Source organism: Phytophthora parasitica (genome assembly GCF_000247585.1).
Source record: "Phytophthora parasitica INRA-310 unplaced genomic scaffold supercont2.48, whole genome shotgun sequence".
In the NCBI taxonomy this organism is placed as follows: domain Eukaryota; phylum Oomycota; class Peronosporomycetes; order Peronosporales; family Peronosporaceae; genus Phytophthora; species Phytophthora nicotianae.
This window is the reverse complement of record NW_008649034.1, coordinates 242,654-254,788: the sequence shown is the minus strand read 5'-3', so window position 1 is coordinate 254,788 and position 12,135 is coordinate 242,654. Positions and strand designations below refer to the sequence as shown.

General features: G+C 47.9%; 5 protein-coding genes across 5 annotated transcripts; 3 read left to right on the top strand and 2 right to left on the bottom strand.

Moving 5' to 3' along the window:
* Positions 1–1,593, top strand: PPTG_15191 (exodeoxyribonuclease III; the record flags this gene model as incomplete). The annotated part of the gene is made up of 2 exons (XM_008912558.1): positions 1–1,079; positions 1,153–1,593. Coding segments are annotated over 2 exons (1,157 nt in total), but the record flags the coding sequence as incomplete, so codon positions are not given.
* Positions 1,594–2,045: 452 nt separating this feature from the next.
* On the top strand, positions 2,046–4,693 carry PPTG_15190 (hypothetical protein). Its single transcript, XM_008912557.1, has one exon. The coding sequence runs from the start codon at positions 2,155–2,157 to the stop codon at positions 4,564–4,566; it is 2,412 nt and encodes an 803-aa protein (XP_008910805.1). The 5' UTR covers positions 2,046–2,154; the 3' UTR covers positions 4,567–4,693.
* A 2,911-nt stretch (positions 4,694–7,604) lies between these two features.
* Positions 7,605–8,652, bottom strand: PPTG_15189 (hypothetical protein). The gene has a single exon (XM_008912556.1). The coding sequence runs from the start codon at positions 8,539–8,541 to the stop codon at positions 7,768–7,770; it is 774 nt and encodes a 257-aa protein (XP_008910804.1). The 5' UTR covers positions 8,542–8,652; the 3' UTR covers positions 7,605–7,767.
* Positions 8,653–10,359: 1,707 nt separating this feature from the next.
* Positions 10,360–10,659, bottom strand: PPTG_23709 (hypothetical protein; the record flags this gene model as incomplete). The annotated part of the gene is made up of 1 exon (XM_008912555.1): positions 10,360–10,659. One exon carries the CDS (start codon positions 10,657–10,659, stop codon positions 10,360–10,362), a length of 300 nt encoding a protein of 99 aa, XP_008910803.1.
* An 834-nt stretch (positions 10,660–11,493) lies between these two features.
* On the top strand, positions 11,494–11,833 carry PPTG_23708 (hypothetical protein; the record flags this gene model as incomplete). Its single annotated transcript, XM_008912554.1, has 2 exons — positions 11,494–11,619; positions 11,675–11,833. The coding sequence occupies 2 exons, from the start codon at positions 11,494–11,496 to the stop codon at positions 11,831–11,833; spliced, it is 285 nt and encodes a 94-aa protein (XP_008910802.1).
* Between the last annotated feature and the right edge of the window lie 302 nt (positions 11,834–12,135).

Genomic DNA, 12,135 nt, shown 5'->3' with positions numbered 1-12,135 from the left:
AAATGCCCCGTCAGAGCATGCGACTCAAGGTGGCGGCTGAGAAGGCCGTAGCCTCCGTCACGGCCTCGCCAGCCAAGAAGAAACGCAAAAGCGTCACTGCTGTCAAAGTGGCCGCTGAAGTGGCCGCCTCCGCGTCGTCTCTGAAGCCTAAGAAGGCCAAAACATCCTCCTCGGACAATAAGAGCGCATGGGGGGCACTCTTCTCCAAACCCAACAAGCAAGAACGTGCTCGCCCACTCGTAGCAGAGGCTATTTCCCCCGAACTCCAAGCGAAAATCGACGCGTTTCCCTCTTTTCAGGACGTTTCTAGGCGCTCGACGGACGATATCGACACAAAAATCATCGCATGGAACGTAAATGGTCTGCGTGCTGTCCTCAAGCGGGATGAAAGTGTCCACCTTCGCGCCTACGTGGCCCAGGAGGACCCCGACATTTTCTGTCTTAGCGAGACCAAAATCTGCCGCGACGAGCTTCAGAAACTCGAGGACTTTTTGCCTCAGTACGAACACCAATATTGGTCCTGTGCGATCAAAAAAGGGTATGCTAGCACGGCCATTTTCAGTAAAACCAAGCCTCTCAGTGTGAAAGACGAAATCGTTGTGGGAGACCACGACTCTAAAGGGGTCACGAAGTCCGCAAATGGCGGGAAGGACCAAGAAGGACGCTTTCTAGCGTTAGAATTTCCTAAATTCTGGCTAGTCCACACGTATGTGCCCAATGCAGGAGGCAAATTGGAACGCTTGGATTTTCGAACCGACCAATGGGACAAGGCTATTCTCCGTGAGATGAAAGAGATGGAGAAGACGAAGCCAGTGATCTGGTGTGGAGACTTGAATGTCGCTCATCAAGAGATCGACATTCATAACCCCAAGGGGAACCACAAGAGTGCAGGGTTTACGGATGAAGAGAGGGAGAGCTTCGGCAATATCTTGGAGAGCGGGTTGGTGGATACTTTCAGACACTTACATCCGGACAAAGTGGAATACTCGTACTTTGGATACCGCCACAACATGCGTGCCAAGAACAAGGGATGGCGATTGGACTACTTTGTTGTGTCCGAGAAGTTGATGCCTCACGTGGTACGTCACTTGATGCTTATATTTTGCAATTGTGAGTGGACTAAATCTTCATTTGTTGTTGGTGCTTCTGCAGCGGTCGTCGTATATCCGACAAAGTGTTGTTGGTAGTGACCATTTGCCCATTGGTTTGGAGCTAGGAGGATTGTCGTAAGGGCCACTAGTTCGTACTGGTCTGCATGGATACGTGTATGCGTGGTACGGAAAAACGGAGTATTCAATTCGCGTAAGCGGGTGACTCGCTTGTCTTCGAGCTTGCTCGATCGCGTCAGTTTTATCGATGCAAGTTCAGATCCATTACCGCACTCTGCCCTAGTAGTTCAAAGTAAATTGTCCTCAATGTTAGCATGCCTATTGCACCGAAGAGAACAAGGCCTTTTGTTAACAACTACTAAATTTATAAAATGGATGTATGAAGTGCGGGCTAATGGTAAGATAACGCAAGGCTATTCCTTAAAAGTGTGAGCGTATATTCACACTACTATCATTGAAAAGAAAATTCACCCTCCATGTCAAGCAAATGCAAACCAATACAAATATGAAGTACTGCTGTCCAACATACAATAACGATCGAATGTTGTATATATTCGACACGAGATCTTCTAACGGTTCAAATGGTAGTGCAAATTGGTAAACAAAAATGACGACCAACCTCAACGATCCCAGTCGACGGCACGAAAGAAATGGATTTAGCTCGTCGCTCGTCGTAATTTTGTCAGGATAACACTAAGCCATTTAGGACTACACTCTCGCGTCCGCACCATTGTAAAATCTATTTCCTGTCATCGTGACTGCAATATGAAGCATACGCCGTATCCGCTTGGTGTTGGCAGAGACTTTTACCTCTCCACGTGTCATTCCCCCCAGCTGTAGCCATCTGGTCATGCCGAATGGCTTCCATTTCAAAACAAATCCCTCATCAGATCCCCGTTACTTCAGTCTCCGTCTATAGACAATTCGTCAAAAAAACTCTTCTCCCTCATCTCTCATTCGTCCAAATTCTACTCTGCCTTCACTCCGTTACTTCCCACGCTTGACTCAGGTTCTTCCAGCTTCCAGTCGCTCATTGGACCCAAACATGGGGGAGGAGGACGCGGACCACAGCAACTCGGCGCGGTACGCCGAGCGCGCCGAGAACGCGGGCATGCTGCGTGCGACGCAGGAGGAGCTGGCCACCAAGATCAAGGAGCTCCAGATCTACGAGAGCAACTACGTGGGGCTCAAGAAGGACCTGTCGCGCTGGAAGAAGAAGTTCGAGTACGTGTTCCGCGAGAACGAGCTGTTAGCGCTGGAAACTGCGAAACTCGATGCCTCGCACAAACAAATTGCGTTCTTACAGCAAGAAATTAAATTCAAAGAGGAGGAAGGCGCAGCTCTACGCGGTCTAGTGAGCGCTCTCGAGGCCGCCAACAAGAAGCAGCGCGCCAAGCAGCTGGAAGCCGCCAAGGCGCGAGACTCGGAGATCGAGGCGTTGGCAGCTGAGCGTAAGAGCAACGAGGACGCGGACGTGGCGCTGCAGGCGGAGCGGGAGGCGCGACAGGAAGAGCGCAAGCGCCACGCAGCCGAAGTGTCAGCACTTAAAGCGGAGAACGCTTTGTTACTTAAGGATGTGGACCGCAAGGACGAGGAGCTACAACGACATGAAGAGCAGGTTGGCGCCCACAAGGCGCGTATTGAGGGTCTAGAACAGGCGCTTAAACAGGAGCAGGAGGCAGGCATGAGTAGACTGAAGGAGAAGCAGGACAAGGTGGTGGAGCTGGAGAATCAGATCCAGCAGATGCAGCTGAGACGCCGGTCCAGTGTGGCTGCGGCGTTAGCTCAGGCGGAGGAGGAAGGACGGGATATGGTGGGCTTCGGTCCTAAAGACCGCCTTAAAGCCAGCCATATTAGCGAAGGGGACGAGAACAGAGAGTACGGCAGCGACGAGGAGCCCGATACGCCTCCAGGAACGCCACCGCCTATCACGTCGGGCTTGTTACCGCCTGAAGACCCCACAGCTGACCAGACGATTCGTGATTGGACAGAAGACAGGAAGATTAAGGCTGCCAGGAGCTTCGACGAGGCTCTGGATCTCGACAGGCTGGAGGAATTGATCCGCAAATTGCCCTACGAACACCAGGAAGGCGCCAGTCGAGTGCTTATGGGCGCATTGGACCCGGATTCGACGGCTGAGCCCGTAAATGAGTCGCAGATTGTGCTGCGTCACTTATCACAAGAGCGCCAAGCGGAGCTCAAGGAGTTTTTGTTGCCGTTACTTAAGGCCCACCCAGCACTGCGCATCTCGTATGCCACTATGGAACGTCGCACTTTAGTGACAGATGTGCGTATCCAGATTGAACGTCGTCGGGACTCGGTTCTGGGAGGCTTTGTGCCCGGAGAGAAGCGCTTTGGAAAGGACCACATGTTCCTGGGTCCCTCTATGGAAGACGTGGGCAAACTGGTGCCTCACATGCCTCGTGCGATCAGTACAGGCAGCAAAGCCATCTACGTGTCGAAGCCCAAACATGTGGAGTCTGCGATGCCTGTGGCTGCGTCGTCTCCTCTAGAGAGAGGCAGCGAACATACAGAGGATATGGACACAGCGTCCGAGTCGGCTGACGTGCCGGACGTCACCATGTCCAAGCGCAAGTGGGGCGGACTGAACGCTGCCAAGTTCATCGGCACAATGGCGGCTGGAGCCAAACAGCGCGTGGCGGCGACTTTCAAGAACAGCAAGTTCACGCACGAAGGCACGTCGTGTCAGTTCTGTAAGATGACGCCGATTGTGGGCGAACGCTACTCGTGTGAGACGTGTGTGGGCTTCGATCTGTGCGAGAACTGCTACTCGCTCGGCGGCCACGGCCTGGAGAACTCGGACGAGCTCTTCTATCGCGTCCAGGAGCTCGTGTTGGCTCGCTGTCCTCGTCTCGCAGAAGAAGTGGACTTGCTGGAGCTCATGCGCTTCGAGATCTGTCGCTCGAACCTCCGGAAATTCAGTTTCTGTCTCAATTGGTTGGCGGATATTGTCAACGGCAAAACGTCAAGAGATCTACAGGCGCGTGCGCTGGAGATCCCGAGTATCCGACGCGATGTACGGAAAGTATTCGTACCGTTGCTCATGCGTGTGTGCAGTGATCGTGAAGATATCGAGGTCAAGACGGAGTGGGAGCTGGAGGATGATAACCAGGCTCCTGTACGGAGTGTTGGAGGAGGCGTTAGCGAAGGCGACGGGCGATTCCTCGAGACGCTCCGGATCTGGGTGGCAGACCAGTACCGAACCACGTCTCCGTTTGTGGAGCGTAGTCTGCTCAAGTACAGAGAAGGTGAAGAAGGAGAGGAAGACGAGGACGGCAGTGATGGAGATAGTGATGGGGGACACTCGAACGAGAATGGAGCGGAACCAGATGAACCGGATGAAGACCCGTACGGCTCGACAGGCGGAAGCGTCGAAGGAGCTAGCAGTCAACCTGGCTTCGTGGAGCGCAATCGTATTCATAGTGACGCGTTCTAGAATGGCTATCGGTAGGTGGACGATAAGCGAAATAAGGCACTAGTCTACCAACACTGCGACTTTCATATTTTATTCTGGGTCTTGCATGTTTGATTTTTACTATTACTATGTGCAACCTCAAGGTGCCAACCCAATCGGCTTGTAAGTTCGTATTTTGTTCAGAATCAGAATCGAAACAAGATAGAAGACTCCGCCCCTCCTACTGCATGATACCGCTGTGTGGTGTATTACCCCCGAGATCCCGGTGCTTTCATAGCACAAGTGTTACCGGAAGTGCTGTGCTGTTCGGAGTACACTACAAACCATGCAGAGAGTCTTTTTTTGTCCCACACAGATCGATTAATACGTTTATATAATCTTTATATCATAAGAATACTAGTAATTCTTAAGGTGTTAGAGAACATTTTCGGGGCTCTCTGGAGCTACTGCCAGCGAGTTGATCAAAGCGAAAAGTCAGACAGGAGCAAAATATTAGTACATGGACGTCAAATAGCCGTAACCAAGAGCTTTAGATTATTATTGTAGCTGTGTAGGAAGAATTTCGACTGCCTTTTATATAGTGCAGTATATTTTCAACTAGTAACTTCTATATGTTCAACTCGACACTTTAACCAAGCGTCTCAGCTATATACTTCTGACGTTTTTTTTTAAGCTAGTCACTCTGATCGAGTAAACCAGCCGCCGTTGGCACAGTATTTCAAGGATATCGCCGACTATGTACTCACCGCTCTTGTGAAAGGTGACATCGAGCCAAACTCCTATGCTTGCATTTTTGTATTCCGTCGACCGACAAAACAAGTGCAAGGCAATGACAAAATAAATGGATTTCTCGGACCGAATTGGTGTGTGGACACCGCCGCGATCATCTCCGATCTGAAACCTACTCTGTAGGTGTGACCGGGGTAGCGAGCTGAGGCACTGATGACCTCTATCCAATTTCACAACGTTCAAAAGATGATAAATAAGTTATCGCTCGCTTCGATCACTAACTGATTTTTAAGGCTCCTCCTACAGCTCCTCCCACTAGAAAAATATCGCAATTTTTCTTGATAGAAAAACTACAGTGTAGTGTAGTGTACTCTAGTGGATTGACGATCAAAGTTCGATTTTATAATGGAGCAGAGTTGCGTATTTGTGTATAGCTCCACAGCTCGATGGCGGCATTAGTGAGAGTTTTTTTTTTTTTTTTTTTTTAGGTGAACCAGAAAAGTAGATACGTAGCTATCGACTGGGTCATGCACGCCTCAACCGCGAACAAGTGGTCGGGGTGCTTGTGAAGCGCAACCAAGGGCGGACCCAGCCCAAAATGTAAGGGGAGTGGTGGTGGCATCGCGAAACTTAAAATTTGGTGGAAAGGAGTGGGAAAAGTGCCCTTTTTGGCCATTTTATCGACCAGAATCCAGAAGTTTTATTGAAAAAGGGATGCTACCCCCCCCCCCCCCCCCCCCCCCTCCCTGCCGCCCAATCGACCCGCTGAGGCGTGTTCTTACCGCGTGCCATCCGTGTCATGCCATGTCAAACCTTATAGGCTGAGAGCTCTTGATGCATAATGCTCCTGAGAAGCTTATAAAATATGCAACGGCCGCTACTGTGCCAGCGCCCTCCGTTAATATCACCATTTCAAGCAAAGCCGAAAAACATGTTTACACCATGGTGCCACCATCAACATAACACATGGATCCATGTGTTATGTTGATTTTAGGGACAGGTGTCGTGACTCACAAATCCGCTTGCAAACCACACGGTCTAAGGTAACTCGCAGCTAGCAAACGTTGCTTTACGGGCACTTAAAGCATCTCTGGTAGTGAAAGGGGCTAACCCTTCCAACCCAGCGGGAAATCATGAAGTATAGCTTTAAGCAAGGCCTTGGGGCTAAGTCTCCGGGCAGCCCATAACTTCCAAACGCCACTAATGTCGATTCCATTTGAGCGCTCTCGAGAGATTTGTTAGCTGTTTTACGTTCAAGCACATGGCTCTTGTTTTTCCAGAAAGAAACAGCGAAGTGCTCTTGCCACTAGGGATCGCGGTTAAATGCCGCCCACAATAAAAAAAAATAAAAATTTGAGGTTAGGGATGTGGAAAGGAAGATTTGCAATTCCCATCGGGAATCATACCACTCGGAGTGATTCTCTCCGATGCTACACAAAAACAAAGCCAAAGATCACAATTGGTTGAAGATGCTTTTGTTATCGGCGAAAACAGTGTACAGTGGTGCACCTCATTTTCGACACCGGTATGCCTCTATAACCTTCAAAATTTTATGATTCCGCTCAGTGCATTGCGCAAATCGTTTGCCATCACCGTTGGCTGAATTAACCGCAATGGTTTCCCCTCCTCTGACACGTCGCGCCGCAGCGACCTGACGCTACCGAACAGACGAGTATAAAACTGAAGCTCACCTTATTTTTTGCTGCATCATACCATGGCACGTCGCCCCTCCACCTATTCTACGCTAAGTCTCGCTGACAAGCAGACGATATGCTGCAAAGCTGCTGCTGAGCCATGGTGATCAGTAACAAAAGTTTCTACGTGGTCATCCACAAGCTTCCACCAAATACAACTGCTGCCTTGCATCCGATGGATCAAGGGATCATCAAGAGCCTCAAGGATCATTACCGGACAACAAAGTAAGAAGCAGAGCTGGACATGTTCTATAGGGGCGAAAACTATAAACCAGTCGATATTTATACAGCCATGAAGTGGTGCTCAGAAGGCTGGTCTGGTACTTCGACGAAGACAATTAGAAACTGCACAGTGGAAAGATGGATCTGCGATATCTACTGAATTAAAGTATTAAAAAACAGTACACTTGGCCCATCTGCGTTCCTGCATAATTTTTCGCCGTTGGCAGACTCTATATGGTCCACCCTGTCGAAAACGAGGTGCACCACTGTAGGACGGTGAAAGAAATGGCGAGGAGGATTGGCGCTTTCTTCCGGAATTGAAGAATGGAACTCGAGAGACGGCAGAGTGGGGTTCAACCTCCTCTACGGCATGTTTAAACTTCCTAGTAAGCTCCTTCAATATACTGAAGTATATTTAAGTAACTTCTTATTGGTAAGTGAAAGCATGTAGTAACTATCACTACGTGATTCCCTGTATCTTCCAGAACGACAGTTCAACTCCTTTAGCACTCCAGTTCCGCTCAACGTTTCTGGTATTATGAAGACATTGTTCCCTGAAGCACTCCCTTCCTGCAGATCAGAGGTCGAAGCCCCACGCTTTGCGGTTATTGCCGAACTTCATATTGGCATGTACTGCGGTATACAAGTTGTACGCCTGCTTCCCGGTATCGCCATTGATAGAAGCCTTTGCAGTTTGTAGAGAAGCGCCAGTGTGCAGCCACCAGTCAACCATGCGCTTGATATCCGGGTCGGCGTTAATTTTTTTATAGACCGCTAAAGCCGGCTTGCTAAGCTTCGTCTGATCCACTGCACTAGGTTTTACCCCATTCTTCGCGTTTTTCAGGTAGTACGGCAAGTATTGGGCGTAGGCCTGCTTTTGGGCCGGACTTTTGGCGAAATGCAGGGCTTCGTTCGGCTTAAGGTTTTGTCTCTTAAACCAGTTAAGGACAAACTGGACATCCGTGGTGCGGTCCAATTCTTGTGTGATTTTCTTGGTAAAGGAGGATGCTTCCAACGCCGTCTTCTCCGCCTTCGAAAGCTGAGGTGTAGCAACCTTCGTTAGAAGCGCAGGGTTCGCACGGAGCCAGTTGTTAAAGTCGTCACTGGATACGCTAAATTTCTTCGCCACATCGTCAAGAAGACCCACCGGGGCGGCCCTCTCTTCGCCTTCAGTGTCTACGGTTTTCTTGTGATGTTTGCTTCGCAGGAACCTCGCACTCTTGGCATCTACCACCTTCACCGCATCAGGCGCGTTCATGGCCGATACTTTGGTCAGACTTGACGGCGATGCAGCGTCGCAATAAGCGAATAACGCAGCCGCGGTGAGGAGAAGGATGGAGTTAAGGCGCATCGCAGGTTCTTGGAGTCGGTGAAGAAGACTTGAGCCGGAAAGTGATAAACGAGAAATGAATGATCTGGGAAGCCAAACTGTAAACACAGGTTACTCGTACATGTACCTGTGTCCGCGCCATATGTAGAGAAATCTCCCTTGATAATGATAGGGGTTAGACGAGGCACGGTTTATATACTTTCAGAGGAACAATAACATCTGGTTACAAAGTACTTGCATATTGTCAAGCTTAAATCAGCAGATACGACAGGGTATACAAACCCCGTGCTATTCTTATCAAGGGGCATTATGTAATACATGCAGTGCAGCATATCTCTGTAAGACTTAAATTTGGTTAAACTTGAGGTTAGGGAAGGTGTTGGTTTAATACTCACGTATTAAACAAACCATAGCTGTAGCGATCACTTATCAATGTACCGCAATCGACTTACTTATAGTTACAGATGCATTTCAGAAATTTTCACGATTTAACAGTGAGATTAGTCAAGTAACCAATTACTGGTTGGTTACTTGCCTATAAAGAGTCAATTAATCTAGGCCGACAGCTTGTCGATAAATTATCACTGAATACTATCAAAGCGACAGAATTTTATTAGTTGCTCGCCAGCCCGACCTTTCTGGTACATATAACGTTCTATTTTGTTCCAGCGTAGTGTGATGACATGAAGGAACTGGTTAATACATATTAAGCTCGTAATACGAATCTAGGTGTGGATTGCTTAACGCAACCATCACTCTGTGGCCCAGTTGCGACTCTTTTTCGAGAACCAAAAATGCAAGAACTGATAGATCAGCAATGCTGATAGTTTATTCGTATAGCACATGCAGTGCATTAGACTCTAGTTCTTCTTAACATATCGAAAGAAGAGTTGCCAGCGGTGAAGTTGAATTGTTACGCTGTTTAGTACACCAAAATGTGCCAGGTTTACTTTTGTATTTCGTTAGAAAAGAACTTTTAGACTGTCTCACTCAATCCGGACTTTCCGGTAGTGTGGGACACCAAGAATACTTTTATTTACCTACTAAAATAAGCAAACTAGAAGCAAAACTTTGAGGAAGTGCTTCAATTTATATTTTATGTAAATTCAAGCAGCTTTAACTGTCTGTCGTGCTCTGATGGCAAGGTGGCCAGGACTGCTACTGTCTACAGCTTTTGGCTCTGTTGGGGATACACTTCCGCACGTAGATAGACACGATCTTAGTATTTGTACTAGAATCATTAAGGATGCGAACTTAACGGAAGGTCCTAAAGTGAGGTCAGCGATGTAAAATACTTCAAGCAAGGACGACAAAAACCATGTGACTTTGTCATAGGGTTTTTTAATAGAATTTACAATCAACGACGAGCTACACAAACAATGCTGAAACCTTGAACCATAGGGTTCTGTGCCACAGAACCGTATGGTTCAAGGTCTCTCACTTTGGACACATCGCACCTGGCTGTGTCCGGCTCAGCTGTGGCTGCCATGGAAAGGGGGATACCAAATATTTAAATGCAAAAGCTACCGTCAAGCTTTTACAGTATTGATGATCCCTTCGGTAGTAATCAAAGGATAAAATACTCCATCAACAGCAATAATTTGCGGTTCCAGTTTACCAGTTGCTTAGAAATTGTAAGTTACAATACCAAGATATTATATCATCTCACCCCTCCGTTGTAAAATGGAATACATTTGAAACCAAGTAATCCTATTCTGGGGTGCTTCACTAAAGGAGCAGTCATAACTCCATAGGAGATTCGAAGGAATCAACCAAAGACTTTTGGTGCTTGTGGCCTTGCTTCCTTCCAAGTTCTTTACAAAGTGTGCTCTGCATTTTTCATAATCTACTTATAGATCTATCCGATACTCCAGTCACACCTGTACGAACGACAAGCTGATTAATCCATATGAGATACTCTTTAATTGCTTCTAGCTCAAGGTCCTCCTCAATACAACCCTCCATATCGTCCTCGCCCGGGTTTTCTGACCCAGTCTCAGAGCCATCTGCAGCCAATTTTTGGTCACCAACTCCACAGAAGTCTTTTCCTGTGGGCTCTTCTGCAGTTGTGTTCTCATTCGATGGATTCAGAAGCTCGTCCACAGACATTGAATTCTTAGCGTACAGGCGCGATACCATCTTCGTTTTGATCTACGTAGACGCAATTGCAGTAGTCTAAATGCCCAGTGTGCTTCCAGCACCTTGCGATGTGGGACGGTGTAAATAAGCCAATCGTTTCCACTACTGGAGCAGTGTACTGTTCCAAACTAAAGATACTCGGATCCATTTTTTGTAGTACATTCATGGATAGGAATACCCTTAGACAGGACTAAGTTGGAGGCTCCCAGCGTTATGACTACCGAGGGGATCGTCTGTACGTCCACTCTACCCCATCAGTAGAGATGGGCTATTGGGGATTTTCAAAGGTTCTTCCTACTGTCACACAGTGCGTGTGATTTGAAAATGGAAGAGAGTGCCACCCCTTCCATTTTCAAATCACTTACCCTACTGAGAAATGGGCAGTTTATTAGAAAGGTTTCAAGCGGGTACTCTACACAATACGGCAATGGACGGAGAGTCTCTGGAGGGTCTCCATTGGAGACCCTCCAGATTCTAGAAAAAGGTATCAGAATTGACTACTATGCTGTAAACTGACACTAACTATGCCAGATTCCTCTTGCATGTTGGCGCTCAAGGGGTGTTTCTACATGTGTTCAGAGTATCTGCCCGTTTTCGGAGCGCTGAGTAAGTAAGACCTTAAACGCGGCTGTTGATTCCACTAGCACTTCGCAACCAGCTCATTCGCCACTAAAATGGACCAATGCCCCGAAGTTAAAGCTCCAGTTGTTTGAATTTATCAGTTGTACAAATCAATTATAGCAGTCAATTCCGCCCTTCACTTTTTTTATAGCAGACGGTTGACTACATGTATATAAATGCGATTCGTCATTAAGATGGCGTTCCTTTGCGTCAATGAATCTGTTCGATCACATCGGTACCCAACTTGCCGGTGAAGACGGTCTCTACATGTATTACGTCCACGTTAGGAGCTGCAACAACGAATCTCCCGAAGTAATAGTCAGCGTCAACATGACGAAGGTCCGTTTTCAACCGTTGCGCTGTTTACTGAAGATTTCCAGTGTGGTCTTGTTAGCATTCTCCGGGTATCCACACTGTCGAAGGCGACTTTAGCATCTTGAAACGAACGAATGAAACACATCGCGGTCGTCTAAGCGACTACGCTGTGGAAGGTGAGCCGCAGTCGACATCTCGTCGCTGTGAAGGCTCTGGTCAAAAAGCTACACTAAGATAAGAAATATGTAAGCGTAGTGGTCTAAATGGAATGCCACTCCGGTTGATCTTTGAAAGGATAGCTTTACGACAGGCTATCAACTCGAGTACCCATGCAACAGTGCAGCACCATTTAGCTCAACCATACCAAATTCAAGCGCTGGCAAGCTGAACAGATCGGTTACCTTGTTTACGGATCGTCTGCGGATCCGGTCCACCAGGGTGTTACATATATTCTTGCATTATGTGGATCCGACCCTGATCGGGGGAGTCATTACAGTATTATTGACCATGTTAAGGATCAGTAGCATTGTCGACCATACC